We start from the raw sequence: 25,672 nt of genomic DNA, 5'->3' as shown, positions 1-25,672 counted from the left end.
AAGTATTCCTTTTGCTCTTGGGCTTCTCAGTGCTATGGGTCAGTTTACCACTCTTATACTAACATTTCTAGGTAAATTCAGAAGTGAAGACATAGTTTTCTGTGCTTTAACCTTCCTTAGTTGGCACAAATGAGTGACTGAAAGATGAGAAGGAAAAAGGTCTTGCCAGGATTATAATATAATCATGGTAGTGGGAAAGGGGAGGAGTATATGTGTTTGTGGGGGACAGTTTAAAATACCAGCTCTTCATCTTTTGCCAGTTCCTTCCAGAGCTTCTGTTCCTAAACATGAAATTTCATGACTCCTCTAAATCTCAAGTTTGGCAGTTTGAAAGAGGTCATGTGTTGGTGAAGAGATTGATCTTTGTGAATCAAAACATTAATCATAGCTCCAGAGAGGAGGGCCATAGAGAAAAGCATCCTGATCAGAGGAATATAGCAAGGCTGGAGATAGGTACATTTATGTAATATCATCTGGCTTCAAGTGACTGCTTGCTGTCTCCCCGAACTCACCTAAAATTTAGGAGAAGCAGCATGTGGGACACATTTAATGGTTCATATCATTTACTGAGTAAATGTCTAGAGTTAGTGTTTTCCAGAACAAGCTGTCCTTTTAGGTTTGCAGTACCTTTCTCAGTGAGTGGCAGAAAGGTCACACTCTTATTACTTCCCCATTAGATTTAAGGTAAACTTCTAGGGGCTTTTTCTTTTTCTACAAATTGTTTTGCCTAACAAATACACTAGTCTTTACCTTCTAGGAACTGAAATGGCATGGCTTGTGCCACGTATCATACTAATGACTTACAGTTGCATCAGTTACAGAAGATGGTGAAAAAACTAGGCATTATCTTTGTTTCTGGATTCTGGGTGTCTGTTGCTATAGAAACTAACCAGGCAGTAAACATGAGTGTTTAGGGAGTATTTGAATCTCAATGGATGTTCATTGGCTAATGAAAATGAGGTTAAGAAATTTGTTGAGTTGAGGGAGAAACTGAATATTTCTGAGTTCATTATTGTTTCCATTTTTGGTGGGTGGTATTATCCATTTTGGTTGTGTGCAGGTCATTTGAAGATTATTTCCTAGTGATTAGGCCTTCCAAAATTCCCTTTTCTGCTCTAGGAGGTGAACAATTAGAAAAAGCAAACATTTTATATTCCTGTTGGGTAATGATTTCACTTAATTCAGATTAATTTGGGGGGGGGTTTGGCAATGAGTAGATTAATTTTTGAGTGTCATATAGTAAGAGTGCTGAGTTTAAAAATCATTCTATGGTTACTAAAAGGAGGTGAAGATTTGAAAGCAGGATAGAAGGTAGAGTGGGGAATTACCCATCTTTATTTCCCAGTTATTTAAGAAATAAATCCCCCTTGGGACTTCCCTGGTGGCGCAGTGGTTAAGAATCTGCTTGCCAGTGCAGTGGACATGGGTTCGATCCCTGGTCCGGGAAGATCGCACATGCTGCAGAGCAACTAAGCCTGTGCGCCACAACTACTGAGCCCACTTGCTGCAACTACTGAAGCCCGCGCGCCTAGAGCCTGTGCTCCAAAACGAGAAGCCACCGCAATGAGAAGCCCGTGTGCCAAACAGAGAGTAGCCACTGCTCGCTGCAAGTACAGAAAGCCCATGGGCAGCAACGAAGACCCAACGCAGCCAAAAATAAATAAATAAATAGATAAATTTTAAAAAGAAGTAAAACCCCCAACATGACTTGGACATTGACAAATGTTGTACTTATTTCCAGTTTCTCTGATGGCTTGACTAGGCTACTTTGGGAAGATAAACGGATTGAACATTTGCATGTTGATAGTGTAATATTACTGAGTACTACTTTTGCCAGTATCCAAGAAGAAGAATGTATGTATATTCTAGTAAAAACCTTTAGGGGAATAGAAATGTGCCTTTTCTATAATGTCTGAACTCAGATTATTTCTCTTAAAGATGGTGTTGAGATGCCTGTCTTCATCCTGAATTTCAGAGAATGATTTTGCTACTTGTAGCCACAGTTTTTTTCTTTACAGAATTGTGGTGATATCATGGTTACTTGTGCAGCAAGCACACTGAACAGTTGATTATATCACATAGTATGCAGAAAAGCAGGGAGTGTTGGTGGAAGAGATCCAGCACTTTAACTCATTTCTCAGCCAGTTGGTTTTTTGGAGGACATGTTTGTGGTTGAGTAACTGTATCCTGACTCAGAATTTTAGGATCATTCTGTATATAGTAGGTATTTGATATTAGTTCTGAGGGAACTTTTAGGGGAAAAGTTCACTTTGTGTTATGTATCCCTCTTCTTCGGAGCATTGTGCCTTCTCAGCTATCTTTTTTTTTTTTTTAAATCGAAGAGACTTAGGTGTGAATAAGCTTCTTGCCAAATTCTATTTAGGGATTACTCTGCCTTGTTGGAATTACTGAGATCTGCTAACGTTTTTCATATATAGAAAGTTCTGTGTACTGTTGATCTCTGCAGAAGGTGATCTTCAGTTAGCCCAGAAAATATTTGAAGGCTGAACTGTCAGCAAAAGAAATGCAAGCTTTTCAGCCATGTCAGTTGATCAGTACACATTCTTTGTAATACATTAAAGCAGTCGTGTTAAAACTAAGCATCTGCCTCCCTTTATCGTTGTGGTCAGGCCTCTTATTTTAAGGCCAGTAAGTGTTAAATCAAAAGGTAAAAACTTGGGCCCAAGGTTCAGTCACTGTAAGGCAGTGGTTCCTACTGTTTTTGTACTACCTTAGGGTGTTCCCATTAAAATCCCTCATGAGGTGTAATGAAATTATCACATTTTCTAAACAAAGATTATAAGCTTTTATTTTTGAAAAATGTTATCCACACCCTCTCAATTAATAAGGAGGTCCTGAGTAATCCAGTAGGGTGAGGGGGAAACCCAAAAATGTTTGAAGAAGTCACTGCCATAGAGGAGCAATATAGAGTCTGTATAAGTCCTTGGCACTTAGTAGGTGTTCAGTAAAGTTATTATGAATGAACAGACATTTCTTCTCTTATGTGGAGCCTTCACCAACCATTCTGTTACTTCTTCCTCTTGGACTTTAATAACATTTGTATCTACCTATCTTAATACGCTACATATCACATTGAATTGTAATACTGTAATTTATTTACATATCTGTCTCCCCCTACTGGCCAGCAGTCTCCTTCAGGGCTAGGACTGTGCCTTTTATCTTTGTAGGCAGAGCATCTGGCTGTTACTCCATGTTCAGTGTCCTGTTTTATGAATGAGTAAGTGTTCAAATAAATTTTTTTTAAGAACTTATTTTTCTCATTCTTCTTTTAATATATATATATATTTTTGATGGGGACCATTTTTAAAGTCTTTATTGATTTGTTCTTTTTTTTTTTTATGTTTTGGTTTTCTGGCCACGAGGCTTGTAGGATCTTAGCTCCCTGACCAAGGATCGAACCCCCAACCCCTGCATTGGGAGGTGAAGTCTTAACCACTGGGCCACCAGGGAAGTCCCCTCAAATAATTTTTGTAGCACAAACCACACATACACACATAGGAAGGTGGTTGGCAACGATCCATCTACATATGTACCTGTCCCAGTGTGTGATCTTACAGTAATGATGGGTTTTCAAAAATATAGAAAGAAAGAAAATGAGAACAACACTTTAAAGTTCAGTTGATTTTTAGGATATGTATATGTTCATACTTTTGTGATAGAGGCTAGTTGAGAACCTCAGCTTCTTTCTTTAAAGATGTATAAGAGCTTATTAAGCACTTATCAAATAGGGGATTTGGTATATGTTGGAAAGATTCAGATTTAATCCACATAGCTTTATAAATTTATAAAAAGATGCCCCCAAACTTTTTTTTAAAGCAGTATCATGATGTGGACATGAAAATCGAGTTATTACTTGGCTTCTTATACCATCACCAGCAAAGAGGCTGTGTAATTAAAAACTTTTCTATCAGGTAGTGGGGTAGATCTATCTCAGATAGCTCAGAATCTTAGAGAAAATAGGAGACATAGAAATGAATCTTGGTAAAAAAAAATGTTGGCAATTTCATCTTAACAGAAGGTGTGTAATAAATGTCACTGACTACAAATACAGAGAATGAGAACAAATTTTAATACCATACACAATAAATATACTAAGTTCAAAGCACTCTGATATAAAACAAAATGGTCTCTGGTTAGGAATAGCAATATTTTTATTTCAGCCAGAATAGCTGAATGTCCAGTAAGATAATTTGTCAAGTAAAAGCTAGAATTAGAAGTCAGGAATGGTGGAATGTTAAATAAATAGTGGCATAGCTAGAAATGTAGTATCCCTTAGGAAATATCAGAAACCTCCAACCTTAGGTAAGGTCTTTTGCTAATCTTCTTTCTACCGAGCATCATTTTCTGATTTATAGATAGTCTCCTTTGTTGCCAGTAGGTCCCACCACTTTACCTCCTCTCGCTGACGGAGTCATTTCAGCTGTCTGGGTGTCTCCTTCCTTTGACAGTTACTTCCAGCTGTCTCAAGCTACTGGTCTGGCTGAAGTTTCATTCCAAAATGATTTCAGTAGTATAGGGTGGTTAGACCATTGGTTCTAAAACCAAAGTGCCTGGGTTCCAATCTCAGCTGTACCAATTACTAACTTTGTAACTTGGGCAAGTTACTTCTATCCTACATTTGCCTTTTTTATTTTTATAAGGTAGAGAGGATAATATTCTTGTATGTGTTAATACATGCATAGTGCTTATTACAGTACTTGGTACATGGTAAGCACTCAAATGTTAACTGCTATTACTACTGTAATTTTGCCCTGGCATCATAGTTCACCTTCGGAGCAGTAGCCCTTGTGGGTGTCATTAATAAAAAACTAACTGCCTTTTCATACTTTATACAATTTCTTCATTCTCTGACTCCTTTGTATCCCTAGGGGAATGGGAATTGCCTAAGCTCTCCAGAAAGAGCTGCCTCTAACACCTGGTTGATTGAGATACACGGAGGTTTGTTTAATGTGGGGGGGTAGGCGGACAGCAGGACGATGTGGAAGTCCCTAGGAGGGCTACCCTGCCAACCCACCACTGGTCTCTCTCAGTGTCCCTGATCAGGACAGAGAGGACTAGGTCTGGAATTTAGATAGTCTATGAATAAGGGCAGACAGACCTGGGGGACCAGTATGTAGCAAAATTTCAACATGGTATAATGTAAAAGGGAGCAAGGCTGATATCTTAGATGGAATCAGATTGTTGAGGACTTTATTTTAGAACACAAAGGGACCTTGAATTATTTACCTCCAGGGGAAAACTAGGATCTGGAGAGGTTAAATGATTTACTTCAGTGCCTAAGATCACACAGCAAAGCAGCAATAGTAGAACTGACACTAGATAAGTTCTCCCTTTAGACACTTTTGCTTTCTTGTTTTTCTGCTGTTTTCTAAGAGGGTTAACTTAGGTCAGTTTTACCTTTCTTTTTCTTTGTAAAATAATACTGTCATATTTCCTGATTCTCACAGGTTGATTATCTTAGCAAGAAAAACTATTTGATATAAAATGATAGAATTGTACAGTGATTCTTTTTTTTTTTTTTATTGGCTGCGTTGGATCTTCGTTGCTGTGCATGGGCTTTCCCTAGTTGCGGCAAGCGGGGGCTTCTCTTGTTGTGGAGCATGGGCTCTAGGCGCGCAGGCTTCAGTAGTTGTGGCACGCAGGCTCAGTAGTTGTGGTTTGCAGGCTCAGTAGTTGTGGCGCACGGGCTTAGTTGCTCCGCAGCACGTGGGATCTTCCCGGACCAGGGATAGAACCCGTGTCGCCTGCATTGGCAGGCGGATTCTCAAGCAGTGCACCACCAGGGAAGTTCCTGTACAGTGATTCTCAAATGGAGATTTTTGATATATTACATTACTAATTTTTAGAAATTGTAAAATATTTATAACAAAACTTGCCATTCTAACCATTTTTAAGTGTATTAATTCAGTGTACTACCATCGTTACTGTTTCCAAAACTTTTTTTCATTACCCCAAATAGAAATTCTGTAATCATAAAGCAGTAACTTCCCATTCCTCCTCCACCCAGCCCCTGGTAACCTCTAATCTACTTTCTCTATGAATTTGTCTACTCTAGGTACTTCATAAGTGGAATCATACAATATTTTATCTTTTTATGTCTGACCTATTTCACTTAGCATGATTTCTTCCAGGTTTATCCATGTTGCTGCATGTATCAGACCTCCATTTCATTTTATAGCTGAATAATATTTCATTGTATATATGAACACCACATTTTGTTTATCTGTCAATGGAAATTTGGGACTATTTCCACCTTTTTTTTTTTTGACCATTGTGGATAATGCTATTACGAACGTTGGTGTCAAGGTGTCTGAGTCCCTGCTTTCAGTTCTTTTGGGTATATACCTAGAAGTGGAATTATTGGATCATATGGCAATTCTGTGTTTACTTTTTTGAGGAATTGCTAGACTGTTTTTTTACACAGGCTGCAAACAGCAATGCATAAGGGTTCCAATTTCCCTACTTCCTGACTAACACTTGTTATTTTGTGTTTTTTTGATGATAGGAATCTTAATGGATGTGAAGTGGTATCTCATTGTGGGTTTGATTTCTAGTGATGTTAGACATCTTTTCAAGTGCATATTGGCCATTTGTGTATCTTCTTTGGAGGAATTTCTGTTTAAGTCCTTTGCCCATTTTTGAAGTGGGTTTATTATGTTGTTGAGTTGTAAGAGTTCTTTATATATTCTAGATTCTAATCCCATATCAGATATATGATTTGCAAATATTTTCTCCCTATGGTTTCTTTTCACTCTGTCATTAGTGTCCTTTGCACAAATTTTTTTTTTTTAAATTATTTATTTATTTAATTTATTTGGCGGGGCCGGGTCTTAGTTGTGCGCGCGGGATCTTCTTTGCCACGTGCAGGATCTTTAGTTGCGGCATGTGGGATCTAGTTCCCTAACCAGGGATCAAACGCGGGCCCCCTGCATTGGGAGCACAGAGTCTTAACCGCTGGATCACCAGGGAAGTCCCCAAATTTTTAAAATTTTGATGAAGTCCATTTTGTCTGTTTTTTTTTGCTTTTGCTTTTGATGTCGTTTAAGAAATCCTCGTTAAAGCCAATGCTGTGAAGATTTTCCCATGTTTTCTTCTAAGAATTTTATTATAGTTTTACCAGTTATGTTTACGTCTTTGATCTATTTTGAGTTAATTTTTGTACTGTATGGTGTCAGTAAGGGTCCAACTTCATTCTCCTGCATGCAGATACCCAGTTTTCCCTGCATCATTTGTTGAAAATGTATTTAATCTTAATTAAAGTTTCATAGTCACATGTAGCTAACATTTTGGACAGCTCAGATCTAGCTGATCATGTAATTTTTCTCCTTTAATCTGTTAATGTGGTGAATTATATCAGTAGATGGAGTGGAAATTCTCAGAACTAACAAACTGCTTCTGCATTTTTGGCACATCATGGTAGTTCATTAAATACTTAATAACTTTTTTTAGTCACTTGTCTGTGTGTCCTTTCATATGAAATCAACTGAAATGTCTATGGAAATTGTTTAGAAAAAGATTTTGCTTTCTCAAAAAAATGATATCAGGCAATGTGTCTTCTATTGGTCTACATCAAACTTTTTTCTTATATCATAAATATACATTGCTTTACTTAAACATGTACGTTGTATTACCTTTATTCTTTTACAGATTGCCCATCATTATTTTGTATTGAGATAGAATTCATATGCTAGGCAATTCACACTTTTAAAGTGTGCAATTCAGTAGTTTTTAGTAAATCCACAAAGTTATGAAAACATTACCAGTATCTAATGCTAGAACATTTTCATTACCCCAGAGAAACCCAATACACATTAGCAGTTATTCCCCATCTCTCTTCCTTCCAGCCCCTGGCAACCACTAATGTGTTTTCTGTCTTTATAGATTTGCCTATTCTGTACATTTCAGATAAAGGTAATCATAAAATATGTAGTCCTTTGTGATTGGCTTTTTTCACTTAGTGTGTTTTTCAAAGTTCATCTGTGTTAGTAGCTTTTATCAGTACTTCATTCCCTTTTCTTGTATTCCATTGTATGGATATATACTATATTTTATTAGCCATTTGTCACTTGATGGACCCTCGGGGTGTCCGTCTACTCTGGTTATAATGAATAATATTGCTATGAATGTTGGTGTACATGTTTTTGTGTGGCGTGTTTTCATTCTCTTGGGTAACTACCTAGGAATGGAATTTCTGGGTCATATGGTAACTCTAACCAATTTGAGGAACTGCCAGACTGTTTTCCAAAAGAGTTGCTCTGTTCTACATTCCCACTAACTGTGTATGAGGGTTTTGCTTTTTCACATCCTCACCAGCACTTATTACCTAGTAGTTGTGAAGTAGTATCTCGTGGTTTTGATTTGCATTTCCTTAATGACTGATGAGCTAAAGACTAATGATGTTTCATGTGCTTACTGGCCAGTTATATATCTTTGAAAAATACTCTTTCAAACCTTTGCCCACTTTAATTTTATATTTTTGTCTTTTCATTTTTAAGTTGTAAGAGTTCTTTATATATCCTAGATATTAGACCCTTATGAGATATATAATTTGCAAATATTTTCTCTCATTTTATAAATTGCCTTTTACCTTTCTTGATAGTGTTTTTGAAGCACAAAAAGTTTCAATTTTGAAGAAATCTAGTTAATCTATTTTGTTGTTGTTACTTGTACTTTTAGTGTCTTATCTAAGAAACTGTTGCCCAATCCACAGTCATGAATATTTACACCACAGTTTCTTCTAAGAATTGCATAGTCTTAGACTTTACATTTAAGTCTGATCCATTTTAAGTTAGTTTTTTTGTATAAGGTGTGAGGTAGAGGTCCAGCTTCATTCTTTTACATGTGGATATCCAGTTGTGCCAGCACCATTTAAAAATTTTTTTTAATTTTTAAAATTTTTTTATAGTTTTAAAGGTTGCTTTCCATTTACACATGTTTAGAAAAGAGAATGCCAGATGTTTCTGTGTAATAGTGGATACCTGTTTGCATCTACTCTTGCACCATTGTCTTTTTTTTTTTTTTTTTTGGCCACGCTGCAGCTTGTGGGATCTTAGTTCCTCGACCAGGGATTGAACCGGAACCCTCAGAAGTGAAAGCGTGGAGTCCTAACCACTGGACCGCCAAGGAATTCCCACCATTGTCTTTTCTACAGCTAACCATCTAGGAGAGTACAGTAGAGTAGAGTAGAATATCTTTAGCCCTTCATCTTATCTGTCAGTACTTGAGTTAATCTAAATATTCCATTTATGTGGCTGTTTTTACCATTTAATGTAGTTAATTACCACCTGACCAGGAGTGGTAAATATTTTTTTAAGGCAGTTTAAAAATTTTTTTTTTTCCGGCTGTGTTGGGTTTTTGTTGCTGCGCGCGGGGTTTCTCTAGTTGTGGCGAGCAGGGGCTACTCTTCGTTGCAGTGTGTGGGCCTCTCATTGCGGTGGCTTCTCTTGTTGTGGAGCATGGGCTCTAGGCGTGCGGGCTTCAGTAGTTGCAGCACGCAGGCTCGGTAGTTGTGGCTCACGGGCTCTAGAGTGCAGGCTTAGTAGTTGTGGCACACGGGCTTAGTTGCTCTGTGGCATGTGGGATCCTCCCGGACCAGGGCTCGAACCCATGTCCCCTGCATTGGCCGGCGGATTCTTAACCACTGCGCCACCATGAGTTTGCTCATGGTGAGTTGGAAAACATGAGTTTGCTATATAGTTTGGTAATCTAAATAGAATAAATGATAATTGGTTATTCAGGAGTAAAACTCACTGTTAACCCTGGAAAGTACAAATTGCTTTTGAGTGAAAATGTGTTTGGAATAGATTTCATAGTTCAGTTTGTGCCTGCTATTTACTGTGACACTGGGTTCAGCAAGGGCTGGTGTCTATGGGAGGCCAGAAACATCCTTTAGGTTGCCAAAAAGCACCTAGAATTTAAAAAAGCACAGCATGCTAGTTAAACCATTTAAAATTATTTGGTAATGTTGGTAGGCTGGAGGAGATTGGTGGCTGCTTTCCTTAGTGTTAAAGTGGCATTGCCTTTTGAGTTTCACCTGTAGCAGGTTGTGTCATTGACTACTTATTTCCAGGGTTATTTTGAGGATTGAATATGTTTTTTAATCACTTAGAGATTTGCCGTAGATGTTTACTTTCACCAGGGTTTACATACAGATAGGAGAATGGAGCGGGGGGAACCCTTATCCTTGACAGTGTTAAAACCAGCACAAATAATTTCACATTACTGTTGACCTCCCAATTGCAACAATCAAAAGAAAACAAGGATTTAATTTTTCTGTAGTCCTTAAGAAATGGGCATAGCTTGGCTGGGGCAGGAGTTTTCCTTATATCCTTACACTTTCCATATTGAAAGTACAAATGGAAGAATAATTCTTCTCTTTTAAATTGAGGTATAATTGACATACAATATTATATTAGTTTCAGGTGTACAACATTCAACATTTGTATACATTGCAAAATGGTTACCACAATGGTTCCTTACCATCTGTCACCTTACAAAGCTAATACAGTATTATTGACTATATTCCCCCATGCTGTACATTACATCCCCATGACTTGTTTATTTTGTAGCTGGAAGTTTGTACTTCATAATCCCATTCACCTGTTTCACACCACACCCACCCCTCTGGCAACCACCAATCTATTCTGTGTATGACTGGATTTTGTTTTGTTTGTTTTGTTTTTTAGATTCCACATACATGCAGTGTATGTCTTTCTCTGCCTGATTTATTTCACTTAGCGTCATACTCTCAACCCTCATGTTGCTGCAGATGGCAAGATGTCATTCCTTTTTATGGCTGAGTAGTATTCCATCGTGTGTGTGTGTGTGTGTGTGTGTGTGTGTGTGTGTGTGTGTGTACACATATACCACATCTTTCTTCATTCATCCATCAATCAAATCAACACTTAGATTGCTTCCATATCTTGGCTATTATAAATAATGCTGCAGGGAGCATAAGGATGCATATATCTTTTCTTTTTTTTTTTTTTTTTTTTTTGCGGTACGCGGGCCTCTCACTGTTGTGGCCTCTCCCGTTGCGGAGCACAGGCTCCGGATGCGCAGGCTCGGCGGCCATGGCTCACGGGCCCAGCCGCTCCGCGGCATGTGGGATCTTCCCGGACCGGGGCACGAACCCGTGTCCCCTGCATCGGCAGGCGGACTCTCAACCACTGCGCCACCAGGGAAGCCCTATCTTTTCTTTTTAAAAAATATTTATTTATTATTTATTTTTGGCTGCACCAGGTCTTCCTTGCGGCGTGTGGGAAATTTAGTTGCAGCATGTGGACTTCTTAATTGTGTCATGCAGACTCTTAGTTGCGTATGCGGGCTTCTTAGTTGCAGCATGCATGCAGGATCTAGTTCCCTGACCAGGGATCGAACCCGGGCCCCTTACATTGCGAATGCGGAGTCTTACCCACTGGACCACCAGGGGAGTCCCGCATATATCTTTTCAAATTCATATTTTCGTTTTCTTTGGTTAGATACCCAGTAGTAGAATTGCTAGATGATATGGTAGCTTTATTGATTGACTGATTGATTGATTGCTGCATTGAGTCTTCATTGCTGCGCGTGGGCTTTCAGGGGCTACTCTTCATTGTGGTGCACGGGCTTCTCATTGCACTGGCTTCTCTTGTTATGGATCATGGGCTCTAGGCACGCAGGCTTCAGTAGTTGTGGTACGCGGGCTCAGTAGTTGTGGCACACAGGCTTAGTTGCTCCGCGCCATGTGGCATCTTCCCGGACCAGGGCTCAAACCTGTGTCCCCTGCATTGGCAGGCGGATTCTTAACTGCTGCACCACCAGGGAAGTCCCAATTATTATTATTATTTTTTGCCATGCTGTGTGGAATGAGGGATCTTAATTCTGCACCCAGGGATCAAACCCACAACTCCTGCAGTGGAAGCATGGAGTCTTAACCACTGGACGGCCAGGGAAGTCCCTGTTATCTTTTTGATAATAGCCATTCTGACAGGTGTAAGATGATACCTTACTGTGGTTTTGGTTTGCATTTCCCTGATGATTAGTGTTATTGAGCATCTTTTTATGTGCCTCTTGCCACCTGTGTGTCTTTTTTGGAAAAATGTTTATTCACATCCTCTGTCCATTTTTTAATCAGTTTGCGGTACGTGGGCCTCTCACTGTTGTGGCCTCTCCCACTGCGGAGCACAGGCTCCGGACGCGCAGGCTCCGCGGCCATGGCTCACGAGCCCAGCCGCTCCACGGCATGTGGGATCCTCCCAGACCGGGGCACGAACCCGTGCCCCCTGCATCGGCAGGCGGACTCTCAACCACTGCGCCACCAGGGAAGCCCTGTATGAGTTTTTTATATATGTTGAATGTTAACCCCTTATCAGATAAATTATTTACAAATAGCTTCTCCCATTCAGTAGGTTTCCTTTTTATTTTGGTGGTAGTTTCCTTTTCTGTGCAGAAGCTTTTTAGTTTGATGTAGCCTCATTTGTTTATTTTTGTTTTTGTTTTCCCTTGCCTTTGGAGTCAGATCCAAAAAAAATTGCTAAGACCAATGTCAAGGAGCTTATTGCCTATGTTTTCTTCTAGGAGTTTTATGGTTTTAGGTCTTACATTTAAGTCTTTAACCCATTTTGAGTTAATTTTTATATATGGTATAAGACGATGCTCCAGTTTCATTCTTTTGCATGTAGCTGTCCAGTTTTCCCAACACCATTTGTTAAAGAGACTAACTATCCTTTCCCCGTTGTATATTCTTGCCTCCTTTGTCATAAATTAATTGACCATGTATGTGTGGGTTTATTTCTGGGCACAAATGAATGCTTTCTAAAAGTGATTATTGTGGGAAACTACATTTATTCCAATGGTGTTGTTCATGCTTTTTGACATACTTGGAACTCATCTTTTGGAGTTCTCTTCAAAGACACATATATGAAATAAGGTGAGGAAGAGAACGGAGTGGTGTCTTCTAAAAAACAAACCCATTTAAGAAATTGTCAGTGAAAATACCACCCCCCCCTTTCAAATATAAAGGTAACTAAAAATATTTTGAGCAGTGATGGCATTTTCAGAGTGAGAGGTCTACTAAAATTAGGTCTTTTGGCCTTTGAGCTGTGATTTATGGCAACAAAGTGCTAGGTAAGAGTGTTACAAAGTTTTTTGTGTTTTTTTAAAATATTTATTTTATTTATTTATTCTTTTTGGCTGTGTTGGGTCTTCGTTGCTGCACGTGGGCTTGCTCTAGTCGCCCCGAGCGGGGGCTACTCTTCGTTGCAGTGCGCGGGCTTCTCATTGCAGTGGCTTCTCTTGTTGCAGAGCACAGGCTCTAGGTGTGCAGGCTTCAGTAGTTGTGGCGCACGGGCTCTAAAGTACAGGCTCGGTAGTTGTGGCACACGGGCTTAGTCACTCCACGGCATGTGGGATCTTCCCGGACCAGGGCTTGAACCGTGTCCCCTGCATTGGCAGGCGGATTCTTAAGCACTGTGCCACCAGGGAAGCCCAAGAGTGTTCTAAAGTTTTTTACCAAATATGGAAAAGATATCAGGTATCTGTCAGTGTTTCTACCTAAAACTGGTAAATTGAATCTTGCTCTCCTCTGGTGTGTAACAGTCAATTTTATTTCCTGTAGTTTTTATTTCTTATGACTTATTTCTGCCCTTTCCCTGATCCCATTCCCTAAGAGACCTTTCTACAGGGTCTCATTTTCTTATGTGTTTATATAAATTCAGGTGCCATGTAATCAATTCTAGATCATCAGTATCTAACTTTAAATTCCAGGTTTGGTTGTTCTTAGCACATACTGGAGTAGGGCTACTTTACCATTCATTGCCTCCCACATGAATTGTCCTATGTGTATGTATTCAAGAAACTTCGACAAATTTTAACACTGGCTAAAGTAGAATATACCAAAAGGTAAATTTGCAGCATAAGCAACGTGTTATCTTAAAAAAAAAAAAAAAGCTTACAAGATTATTCACATACCATAAAATTCACCTGTTTAAAGTGTACAACTCAGTGGTTTTTAGTATATTCACAGAGTTGTGCAGACATCACCACTATCTAATTCTAGTACATTTTTAATTTCTCCCCAAAGAAACCCATACTGTTAACAGTTACTTTCTATCTCTCCCTCTCCCCAGCCCGTTGCAACCATTAATCTACTTTCTATCTCTGTGGATTTGCCTCTTCTGGACATTTCATGTAAATAAAATTATGACTTTTTGAGGGCAGTGACCGAGTCTGAAGCTGCCCCAGGAGCTGGATCTGTCGTATCCTCTCTCTTCCACTTCCTGTTGCAAACGATAAAGGCCGTTCATACAGTATAAAAATAAAAATGCAATTATGGTCTTTTGTGTTTGGCATCTTTCACTTAGTATGTTTTTAAGATTCTTCCATATTGTAGCACATATCAGTACTTCATTCTTTTTTATGGCCAGATACTATTCCATTGTGTAAATATACCACATTTTGTTAATCCATTCATCAGTTGATTGACATTTGGGTTGTTGCTGCCTTTTGGCTATTATAAGTAATGTTGTGCTATGAACATCTGTGTACAAGTTTTTGTATGGACGTGCATTTTTAATTCTTTTGGATATATACCTAAGATTAAAATTGCTGGGTCATAGGATAACTTACTCTGTGTTTAACTTTTTGAGGAACTGCCAAACTGTTTTCCAAAATGGCTGCAACATTTTACATTCCCATCAGCACTGTATAATGGTTCCAGTTTCTCCACATGCCCTCCAACACTTGTTATCGTCTACCTTTTTGATAATAGCCATCCTAGTGGATGTGAAGTGGTGTATCGTTGTGGTGTTAATTTGTATTTCCTCTAATGACTAATGATCCTGAGCATTTTTCATGTGCTTTTTGGCCATTTGATCCCAAGCATTTTTCATGTGCTTTTTGGCCATTCGTATATCTTTCTTTGGCAAGACATTATCCTTATGCTAAGTATTGATGGTCTGCTGTTTGGAATACTGTTGTTTAGATTAACTGTCTTTATCTGCTGTAAAAGAGTTTCTATTTCATTAATTCAAATGTTTTAGTCTATTCTTGAAGGTTGTTTTAGAAAGCTAATCTAGAAAGGGCCTTCTCCATGAAAAAATTATGTTTTGTATCCTGGCCTGTAATGTCTATGAAGACAGTTTAAGCAATGATAGACAAATAAAATGTTTAGTAGACCCGATTTGGTCATATTTTCGTTATAAATTTATATCTCTAGGCTCAAAGAGTCAGCAGTGGTAAAATTTACAAGTAGGAAACCTAGTGACTCATTTAAAATTTTGTACATTCTGAGAATATTAGCTGACCTTTAGTTGAGAAAAAGATAAGGCAAGGAAAATTGATGCTTTAGTTGAGAAATTGATGCTTTAGTTGAGAAAAAGATAAGGCAAGGAAAATTGATGCTTAACATAGCAACTGAAAGGCATGAAAAAGTACATGATTTCATCCTTATGTCCCTCTCTCCCCAGCGTGGTACCATGCGACGACGCTATGAAGATGATGGCATTTCAGATGATGAAATTGAAGGAAAAAGAACTTTTGACTTGGAAGAGAAACTCCACACCAACAAATATAATGCAAATTTTGTTACTTTTATGGAAGGAAGAGGTCAGTATCATTAGGGTTCAGACCTGCAGCCCCTTGATGTAGGAAGTTGTAGACTCTGGGAGCTGTGGGCTCAGCACCTCTGCAGCCAAAGTACTGCCTGTTGATGCTGTGGTGCTATTTATCTGTATTTTCTCTTACTACTCAGTGCCACTCATGCACACACCCCCGCCCCAGTCCTCCCACCCTGTGAGTCATTCTCTGCTATATTGGAAAAAGCAAGCGTTTATTAGGGCAAGAATGTTGGAATTTTCCCCTAAAGGTCTCTTCCTTCTTCTTCTCCCATCCCTTGGTTTGGGTTTAATTAAGAATAGTATAATAAAAATCCTTTTATGCATGTACGTGCCCCACCAAAATTGAGCTCTGTGTGTATCATGCAGCTTTGTTCCTTGGCAAACTGACAAGAATGTGATGGTATGTACTGTAGTGGACAGAGTTACATATTTAGGCTATTAAGTGACAGGGTGATGATTTCTGCTTAGGATTTATGAGATGACTCAATAGTACTATCCCCTGTTGGTTAAATTCTGAATTATTGTGGAAGTATAGATTTAGCAAACCCCTTGAGCCCTGCTTCTCAGTGTGCTCTCCCTATACCTTAAGAGATGCTTCTTAATAACAATCATGTATTATCTAACAGCAAAACTGTATACACAGAAATAGCAAATACTATCTCTACTTTATTACTTAGGATCCTTTTTATGGTCCTTTTGTCTTTTTCCAGCTAACCCTTTTTGCCTTTCTAACAATTGTTTTCCTATGGTGACAGATTTTAATGTAGAGTATATCCAGCGGGGTGGCTTAAGAGACCCTCTGATTTTCAAGAACTCCGATGGACTTGGAATAAAGTAAGTGTTTGCTGTTTGATTGGATGTGGTTGCAAAATGGCCACGTTACACCCAGGGCTATAGACAATGTATTGATAATCCAAAGCATAGATCATTGAAAATATCTAAAACTGTGTTGTTATAGGTAAGTGAGAAAATATAGATGAGCTATAAAGAAAATAAATTTAAATCTCCTAAAATCTACCTCCCTGAGATAATCCCTATTAACCTTTTCTCATATATTCTTTTTTCCTATGTATATATGTACATATATACATTTATATTTAAAATATATTTTAATCCTCAATATGAAGATTGATATGTCTTGACTGGGGAGTTCTTAGTTCTTTAAGAAAAAACTCACCTGACTAGAGTAGTTGTGCTTCCCATTATACTTACTAGTGTTTGTTTCATAGGATGCCAGATCCAGACTTCACTGTGAATGATGTCAAAATGTGTGTGGGTAAGTATTAAAGTTGAGGCCTTTGAGTGTCTTTGAGGCAAAGATCTAAGATTTACAACTGAGTCTTAAATCCCATACTGAGATTTAAGGCTTAGGAACATTGAACTATATATTTGATTGAGTATATACTACTTGAAATAGTTTCTTGATTAGAAACTACTGTTTAGCAACTGAGGATTTTCTCAAAGGCAGTTATAGAAGTTGCTTCATTTATTACTACTCATTAGACATACAACATCTGAACATCTCCTTCTTTCCTACCTACTATTTTTATCACTGTGCATCCTTCCTTCTCTCCATGAAGAGCCTACCTTCCAGGGCAAAATTTCAAAAGTGAAATTTTATATCTCTGAGCCAAGAATGAAACTTCATTTATAATTCTCTTCCTTTCCCTAAAAGCCATGGAGAAATTTCCAGGAAATTTTCACCAATGCTACATTTGGTAACTTGGCTAAGGTTTGAAACTTTGTAAGCTGAGAGGTAGATTCATTAAAATTTCTCTTCATCAGTGATTGGTTAACTTGAGTCTTAATCAGAATTGTATTTCTTTTCTTTCTTCTTCTTTTTTTTTTTGGCTGCACTGGGTCTTCATTGCGGCGTGCAGGCTTCTCTAGCTGTGGCACGTGGGCTCTGTAGTTGCAGTGCGCAGGCTTAGTTGCCCCATGGCATGTGGGATCCTAGTTCCCCGACCAGGGATTGAACCTTCATCCCCTGCATTGGAAGGCAGATTCTTAACCACCGGACCACCAGGGAAGTCCCAGATTTGTATTTCATTATATTGAAAGTTTAGAGGGAAAAAGCAAATTAGAACAGTCTAATTAAAGAAGAAAACTTCCTGGGGTCAGTGAGGGTTTGGTCAATTTTCTGCAGATCATTGGTGTTCAGTGCGGCCCTGAGATGTGTCAGGATCCTTAGGAATTCAGAGATAGTTATTCTCCTATACATGATAAGGCAGTAAAGTGGATTAAAATATTTTAGAAATGTTTCTGACAGGACACGAAACAAAAGAAGTTTTCAGATGCTTTCCGCCTAACACTACAACTCCTATTATGTTTTGTCCTCTATGCTGAAGCTCCAGTGCAGTCTCTCTCTTTGAAATTAAGTATTGCAGTACTGTCTCTTGGCCACTTGAGGGCTCTTTTTAGACAGCTGGATAACTTCCGTTTATCCAAGAGATAAATGTCCTAGGTAGAGGAAGTTTCTCTAATTCCCTGTATTTTTCACTCCCCTACCTGTTTCTATGTTAGATTCCAGCTATCTGCCTGTCACTATGTATTTCCTATTACTTAGCACAGTCTCTGGAGTATAGTAGATACTCAGTAAATCTGTTTAGTAATTAAAATGCTTTCCTACTCTTCACAAGGCAGGGTTCTCAGGGGGCCTCGGAAAACCTAGTACTTGAGTACTTATTGGTCCATCGCTTGACTTTTTTTTCCTAATGGACCTCCAGGAAGTAATTCCCTGGATCCACAAGTTAATGGACCACCACAGCTTTTCTCTATTGGTCAGGCATTCTTAGGGGTTTGTGGTCCACAGATGACCTGCATCAGAATCATCTGTGATACTTGTTAAAAATGTAGACTTCTAGGGCTTCCCTGGTGGTGCAGTGGTTGAGAGTCCGCTTGCCGAGGCAGGGGATACGGGTTCGTGCCCCGGTCCGGGAAGATCCCCCATGCTGCAGAGCGGCTGGGCCCGTGGGCCATGGCCACTGAGCCTGCATGTCTGGAGCCTGTGCTCCGCAACAGGAGAGGCCACAACAGTGAGAGGCTCACGTACCGCAAAAAAAAAAAAAATATATATATATATATAGACTTCTAGATCCTGTCATAGACTTACAGTATCCAAATTTCTGAGCTATACAGATATAAGGACTGATTCACTCACTAGCCTTCTTTTGCATTCCTTCTCACTTATCACTTTCTCACGTCCTCAATATGTTTTCTGCTAATAATGGTCTTTAGAGCCCTTCCTAACCTTATATTTTCCAAATAGACCTGTGGATGGTCACAGATATCTTTGTTGTGATTTAAAATAAAGCAGTGATTATATTTAAACTGACAGACTTATCACAAATTTCAAATGATGATTGTTAAAATGCAGTGAACAATATATTGGTGATTACAATAACCGATTATTACTAAATGTACTTTGGGTGATCCATTCTTCTTTTCTACCTAAAGTAGAATGTTACATCTCCAGTGTCAGTTCATGTCCCCAAAAGATAGTACACATGTTCTATTGTGTAAACTTTATATAATGGGATATATTGATTTTAAAGTGTGGACTCAAACAAAACTGGCTGGTTTCAAATCCCAGCTCGACTAATCACTACCTGTGTAACCTTGGGCAAGTTACTTAAATGTGAAGAACAGTGTCTGGCACATAGTATGTGCTCAGTAAAAGTTAGCTATTACTATGACTGTCATTGTTTTATCTGAGTGCTCTGGTAGCATTGGCAGAGTGGAACTGTGTTTGCCTTATCTATATTCCTAAAGGAAAGCATTCACTTTTTAAATTTTTTTTAATTATGGTAAAATACAGATAACCTAAAATTTATCATTGTAATAATTTTAAAGTATCCAACTCAGTGGCATTAAGTATATTCACAGTGTGCAACCATCACTAATACTTAACTTCCAGAACTTTTTCATCACCCCTAACAGAAACTCCATACCCATTAAGTAGTCATTCCCTGTTCTCTCCTTCCCTCAGGCCCTGGCAACCACTAATCTACTTTCTGTCTCTGTAGATTTGCCTATTTTGGATATTTCATGTAAATGGAATGATAAAATATGCAGCCTTTTGTGTATGGCTTCTTTCACTTAGCATAATGTTTTTGAGGTTTATCTACGTTGTAGCATATAACAGTACTTCATTCCTTTTTATGGTTGAATAATCCATTCATTGTATGAGTTTACCACACTTTGTTTTTGGTTTTGTTTTTAATTTCTTAGTTTTTCATTTATTTATTTGGTTGCGCCAGGTCTTAGTTGCAGCATGCAGGCTTCTTAGTTGTGGCATGCACATGGGATCTAGTTCCCTGACCAGGGATCAAACCCGGGCCCCCTGCAGTGGGAGCACAGAGTCTTAACCACTGCTCCTCCAGGGCAGTCCCACCACACTTTGTTAATCGATTCATCTGTTGATGGACATTTGGGTTATTTCCACCTTATTGCTGTTGTGATTTAGAGCAGCTAAGAACATTCATGTGTAAGTTTTTGTTTGAACACTTGCATTAGATTCTTTTGCGTAATTTATGGAGGAGCTACCAAAGTGTTCCCATAGCACCTGCACCATTGTACATTCCTGCCAGCACAGTCTGATTTCTCTGCACCCTTGCCAGCCCTTGTTATTTTCCCTTTTTTTAAAAATGTAAATTGTGTCCATCCTAGTGGGTGTGAGTGGTATTTCAAGGCAGTTTTGATTTAGTGTTTGCCTTTTCTTCCAAATAATGAAGAGTAGGTTCAGTCCATTGTCTTACATTATCAGTTATCTTTTTATGTGTGTTCTGCCATGTCTGCTTCATTATGGCCATATTCTTGTCCTCTTGCCTATTATGTCTTATCTCTAAGTAGACTATAAACTCCTTGAGGCAGGGGACCAGGTCCTAACATTGCTTGGTATATCCACCAAGCCAGGTGGATATATAGGTGTTCATTAGTTTCTTACAATCTTAATATTTCGGTGGCAACTTTTTATTCTCTCTCTCCCCTCCTTGACCACCATTTTCTTAACTTTTTAGGTGCACTGCCTCTCCATATCTTCTCTTACGTTGTTGCCTCTGCTTGAGTTGAATCTTGTTGAAATTCTGTTTATTCCTCCAGGCTCAACTCAAATGTTTCTTCTTCCCCTTCCTTTTTTTCTTTTTTTAAATTTATTTATTTGGCTGCATCGGGTCTTAGTTGCAGCATGCGGGATCTTCATTGCAGCGTGCAGGCTCTTCGTTACAGAGCGCGGGCTTCTCTCTGGTTGTGGCGCGTGGGCTCTAGAGTGCGCAGGCTCAGTAGTTGCGGCGCGCGGGCTTAGTTGCCCTGTGGCATGTGGGATCTTACTTCTCCGACCAGGGATCGAACCTGTGTCCCCTGCATTGGAAGGCGGATTCTTAACCACTGGACCACCAGGGAAGCACCCCACCCGCCCTTTTTCTAAAATCCTTCTCTGGTCAGTCTAGTTTAAAAAAAATTTTTTTTTAATTTTTCTTTTATTTTTACTGCTGTTTAACTGAGCACCTATTTTGTGTCAGACATTTTACCTCATTGAGTAAGTCCTCACAATGGCCCACAAGGTGATATTATTCCCAAGTTACAGAAGAAGATATTAAGGTTCAGAGAAGTTAAATAACTTGCCTAAGTAATATTAGAGCTGAGGTTTAAACTTGGGTCTCTGGCTCTGAGGCTGTTGTTTTCTCCCCTCTGCTATTTTATGCTGCCTCTGTGACATTCTGCTTTTTGTTGTGGTTGTTATAGTAGGTTGAGAATCTGATGTACATCTGTGTATCCATTAAGATGTCTTTACCATTCAGTAAATATTTATGGAATGAATGAAATTTCTCATCTATGAACGGTACTTAGTATTTAAAATTGTTAGGATTGAGTGAGATGTTGAATATAAGATTCAATGCCTGACCATATAGTAAACATGCCATAGGGAGTGACTGTTGTTTTTAATATTAACCATTGTCTTTGTCATTCTTTATGATTTGATTTTCTGTCGATTACCTTGAAGGTGACAGCTATAGCCTATCTATTAGTGAATACTGTAAAAAAGAAAGGATAGTTTGTTTACTTTCACTTGTGTCTTATATTCTTAATATATTTAAGGATATTAGTGGCTCAGTAGAGATGATCAATGCATCTTTCATGGCAGGGAGTCGTCGGATGGTGGATGTCATGGATGTGAACACACAGAAAGGCATTGAAATGACCATGGCTCAGTGGACACGCTACTATGAGACCCCAGAGGAGGAGCGAGAAAAACTCTATAATGTCATCAGCCTAGAGTTTAGCCACACCAGGCTGGAGAACATGGTGCAGCGGCCCTCCACGGTTAGTCTAATCATTTTCTCCACGTTGTCTTTGTCACCAAGAGGGTTGATTATACACTGGGAGAATTTATAACTTCTTAAACATACCAGTATAAGGATGAACAAGACAATTTGATAAGAATAACTTGTATTTTTAGAAGGTTCATCATTTTCCAACATCACTTCATTTTTGATAGGGAGAGGCCATTCTGATAATTTAAGAACATTGGCCTTTGCATGTAATGGAGAAAAGTCTTAAAATTCATTCTGATAAGAACTGTGAATAGGAAGTTTGCCTAATAAATTTCTATCCTCTAGGTTTATACTTGCAGAGATGCTTGGGAGAAAACTAATTTAGAGCCAGATGATTGTATGAGATGGTTTCTTGAGTAGATTCTGTTGGATGACTAGTAGCACTAAATTGACAACCCATCCTGAGGGGAAGTTAGTTTTTGATGCTTAACCTTCTTGAGGTAGATACTGATTTAACCCATCTCTTATGAAAGTGGCTGTCTACAGGATGCTGAGAACACTCATTTCCCTAAGTGGGATTGGTTTCACTTTTAAAATATACCTAGTCATTTTTCGACCACTTTTATTCCTGTCTCAGAACTCACTTGAGTCAAGTATTCCACCTGGAACGGTGGAATTTGGAATGTACTAATGGAAAAAATGTACATTTTTTCGAAGTCAAGTTCTCAGTGTTTTATCCTATCTCCATTTAAATTATCCTAATTGTACCCTTTGACTTTCAAAGTTGAAATGTGGTATTAATTGGTTATAATACTGTTTTATATATACATACATACCTTCAACTTACTAGCTAGTTGCATTGTTTTTATCACTAACACATTGGTATGTACAGACCAAAGGGAAAATGTTGTCAGTGTTATGTGAAGAGACTATAATTTTTGTCATTGTTTCTTGTTATTGGAGATGCTACAACAAATACAGAATTTCTCAAGAAAACTTTTCCCCCCTAAAATGACAAAAATCCTTTTTATATTGTCATTTGTTTGGTCATATGGAAATACAGGAAGACAGGTGGTTAGAATTTAGCCTTGTTATTAACCTAACAAGGTGCACTTAATAAATAAAGAATTCAATAAGAGAGATAGTAAGAATCACAATAACATTGTTTATAAATGTGTTCCTTAATATTTTTAGAATTTCAATTTAAGAGTAGTAAGATTGTAGCTGTAAAAGTAAAACTTGGCCTGGATCATACTTTTCCATTCTTAAAATTTAGAAATGTGTTATTCACACATGAAGCCTTCTTTGTAACATCCTTAATTTATTCATTTTGCCCCTAGTTTTAATGATAAAAACGCTACATCATTTTATAAAAATTAGAAAAGTACTCCACCATTAAATGGAGGAATAGAACCCATGGAAGAGCTCAGAAATAGAAAATTTTCTAGAGGGCAGAGAACAGTGCACCAGTATCTTCTAGAGACCTAAAATAAGGTCAGAAAGATTGAGTGAGCTATTATTACCAAAGTCACCTCCTAAAAGGAAGCAAGCTTTTTACGACCGTGCTATATAAGCAGCAACATTCTTATTCTACTAGGGTGTTATTTATTTACTGGGGTATTTTCCCCCAAGGTATATCCCTCCATTTATCTAGTCTTTTCTAATATATCTCAATAATGCTTAATAAAAAACCAACTTTATTGAGGTACAATTGATATACAATAAAGTGTACCCTTTTTAAGGGTACATTTCAGTGAGTTTTGACAAATGTATTCATTCATGTAGTAATCTTTTACATAAACTACATAATTTATTGTTCACTATGATCTTCACACCTTCAGAGTGAGCTTATTGGTTTAAGTGCCCGCTGCATGCCAAGTGCTGTGCTTAGGTGCTAGAGGTACAGTGGAAAACAAGATCATTCTTGTCCTCAAAATGCTTAGAGTCTCATGGGGAAGAAAGACCAGAGAATTGGCATTTATAGAAACTACAATGTGGTAAGTGCTTCAAAAGTGAATAAGTACGGAATGTTGTGGGATCCAGTAGGAAGGACCCACCTAACCTAAACCGGAGGAGAATTGGGCGAAGTTTTTTGGAGGAAGAGGTACCTAGGCTTGACATGAAAGAAAAAATGAGGCAAAGAGAAGGAAGACCAGAATCCCAGTCAGGAAGAAGAATACGTGCAAAAGTAGGTGCAGGGAAAGTAAGGTGGGCAACTTTTTTAAAAATAAATTTATTTATTTCATTTATTTATTTTTGGCTGTGTTGGGTCTTTGTTGCTGTGCACAGGCTTTCTCTAATTGCGGCGAGTGGGGGCTACTCTTCCTTGTGGCGCGTGGGCTTCTCATTGTGGTGACTTCTCTTGTTGCGGAGCATGGGCTCTAGGCACATGGGCTTCAGAGGTTGCAGCATGCCATCTCAGTAGTTGTGGCTCGCGGGCTCTAGAGCACAGGATCAGTAGTTGTGGCACATGCGCTTAGTTGCTCCGTGGCATGTGGGATCTTCCTGGACCAGGGCTCGAACCCATGTCCCCTGCATTGGCAGGCAGATTCTCAACCACTGCACCACCAGGGGAGCGCAAGGTGGGCAACTTTTAAGTGCCCATTGTGGGTGGTAGCGTAAAGTGGGATTCTCTAGTGAAGAGAGAGAGGTGATTTCTGCTGTCATCCCAGCAGTAACTGAGAAGTAGATGAAAAATAGCAGCAGATGTAATGTGCAGATTTGTTTGGTGATGGGGAAATTAGTTTGTGGAAGGCCATGAGCTGTTTTTGCACAAGTGTATGAATAGATTATGTCTTAGTTATTGCACTTCTTGCCAGTTTGGCCCTGTATTGGTACGGGACAGGTAGAAACTGTGATTATCCCTGCTGGAGACTTGCTGTCATATGGATGAGGCCATTTAGCAAAAGGCCTATCCAGAGCCTAAAGATTAACCTAAGAAAAAAGTATGAACACTTTACCATTTAATATTCTCTTGATAGTCAGATAATACCCAATAATATCAAATAAAGGGAGGCCAAAGAGTGACTTATTGCTGCAGGTGAGAAATTCTAGCCAGAGAAGTTCATCTATCTCTGAGTGAACACTTGACAAAAAATACTCATGTGTTCCTAACTTTTCCTCTCCCTATCCAGATATAAGAACTTATAGTGAGTATATTGAGTGACTCACAGTTTGTCTGTGTTCTGTTAAAGGCTTTCCAAAGGACAATACCAGGAGATGGGAGAAAACTGGCCACTACATTAAGAGAGCAGAAAGTAGATTTTGTTTGATAGAAAGAAGAATCTGGGGCTCATTCAGTGTTCTTAGGCCCAGTGGATGCTTGGTTAAAACTGTTGGATCCCTGAGTGGAAATTCTTTGAAATGGGGCAGCAAGTTAACCTTCATAGTTGTTCCTCATCTTGCTTATTTAAACTTGCATATCGGGACTTCCCTGGTGGTCCAGCGGTCAAGACACCGTGCTCCCTGTGCAGGGGGCCTGGGTTTGATCCCTGGTCAGGAAACTAGATCCCACATGCTGCAACTAAAGATCCTACATGCTGCGACTAAGACCCAGCGCAGCCAAATAAATAAATAAATATTTTTAAAAAAACCAAAAAACCTTGCATATCATTGGTGACCCCTTCCAAACACTCTCCCACAGTTTACATCTGAGTGTCCACTGGACATTTGCCTCATATCATTACGTACAGATTGTATGCATTTATCTAGATCTATGTTGTAAGGAAATAAATGATGAAATATATACATACATAAGTTATAAAGCTTACCAGGTACATGTTT

The 25,672-nt window shown here is 38.8% G+C and overlaps 1 protein-coding gene across 1 annotated transcript in view; it reads left to right on the top strand.

Moving 5' to 3' along the window:
- Positions 1 to 25,672, top strand: part of KDM2A (lysine demethylase 2A) — a gene marked incomplete at its 3' end in the record, with an annotated part of 98,202 nt that overhangs the window by 42,827 nt on the left and 29,703 nt on the right. Inside the window, exons 3-6 of the mRNA XM_079708959.1 lie at positions 15,468 to 15,606; positions 16,373 to 16,451; positions 16,847 to 16,893; positions 21,760 to 21,938. Coding sequence (XP_079565085.1) covers positions 15,468 to 15,606; positions 16,373 to 16,451; positions 16,847 to 16,893; positions 21,760 to 21,938 — 444 coding nt within the window. The remainder of the gene's footprint in view (positions 1 to 15,467; positions 15,607 to 16,372; positions 16,452 to 16,846; positions 16,894 to 21,759; positions 21,939 to 25,672) is intronic.

Source organism: Hyperoodon ampullatus (assembly GCF_949752795.1).
Source record: "Hyperoodon ampullatus genome assembly, chromosome: 7".
Classification (NCBI taxonomy): domain Eukaryota; kingdom Metazoa; phylum Chordata; class Mammalia; order Artiodactyla; family Ziphiidae; genus Hyperoodon; species Hyperoodon ampullatus.
Note: the sequence above shows the minus strand (reverse complement) of the source record. Positions and strands in the feature narration are given on the sequence as shown.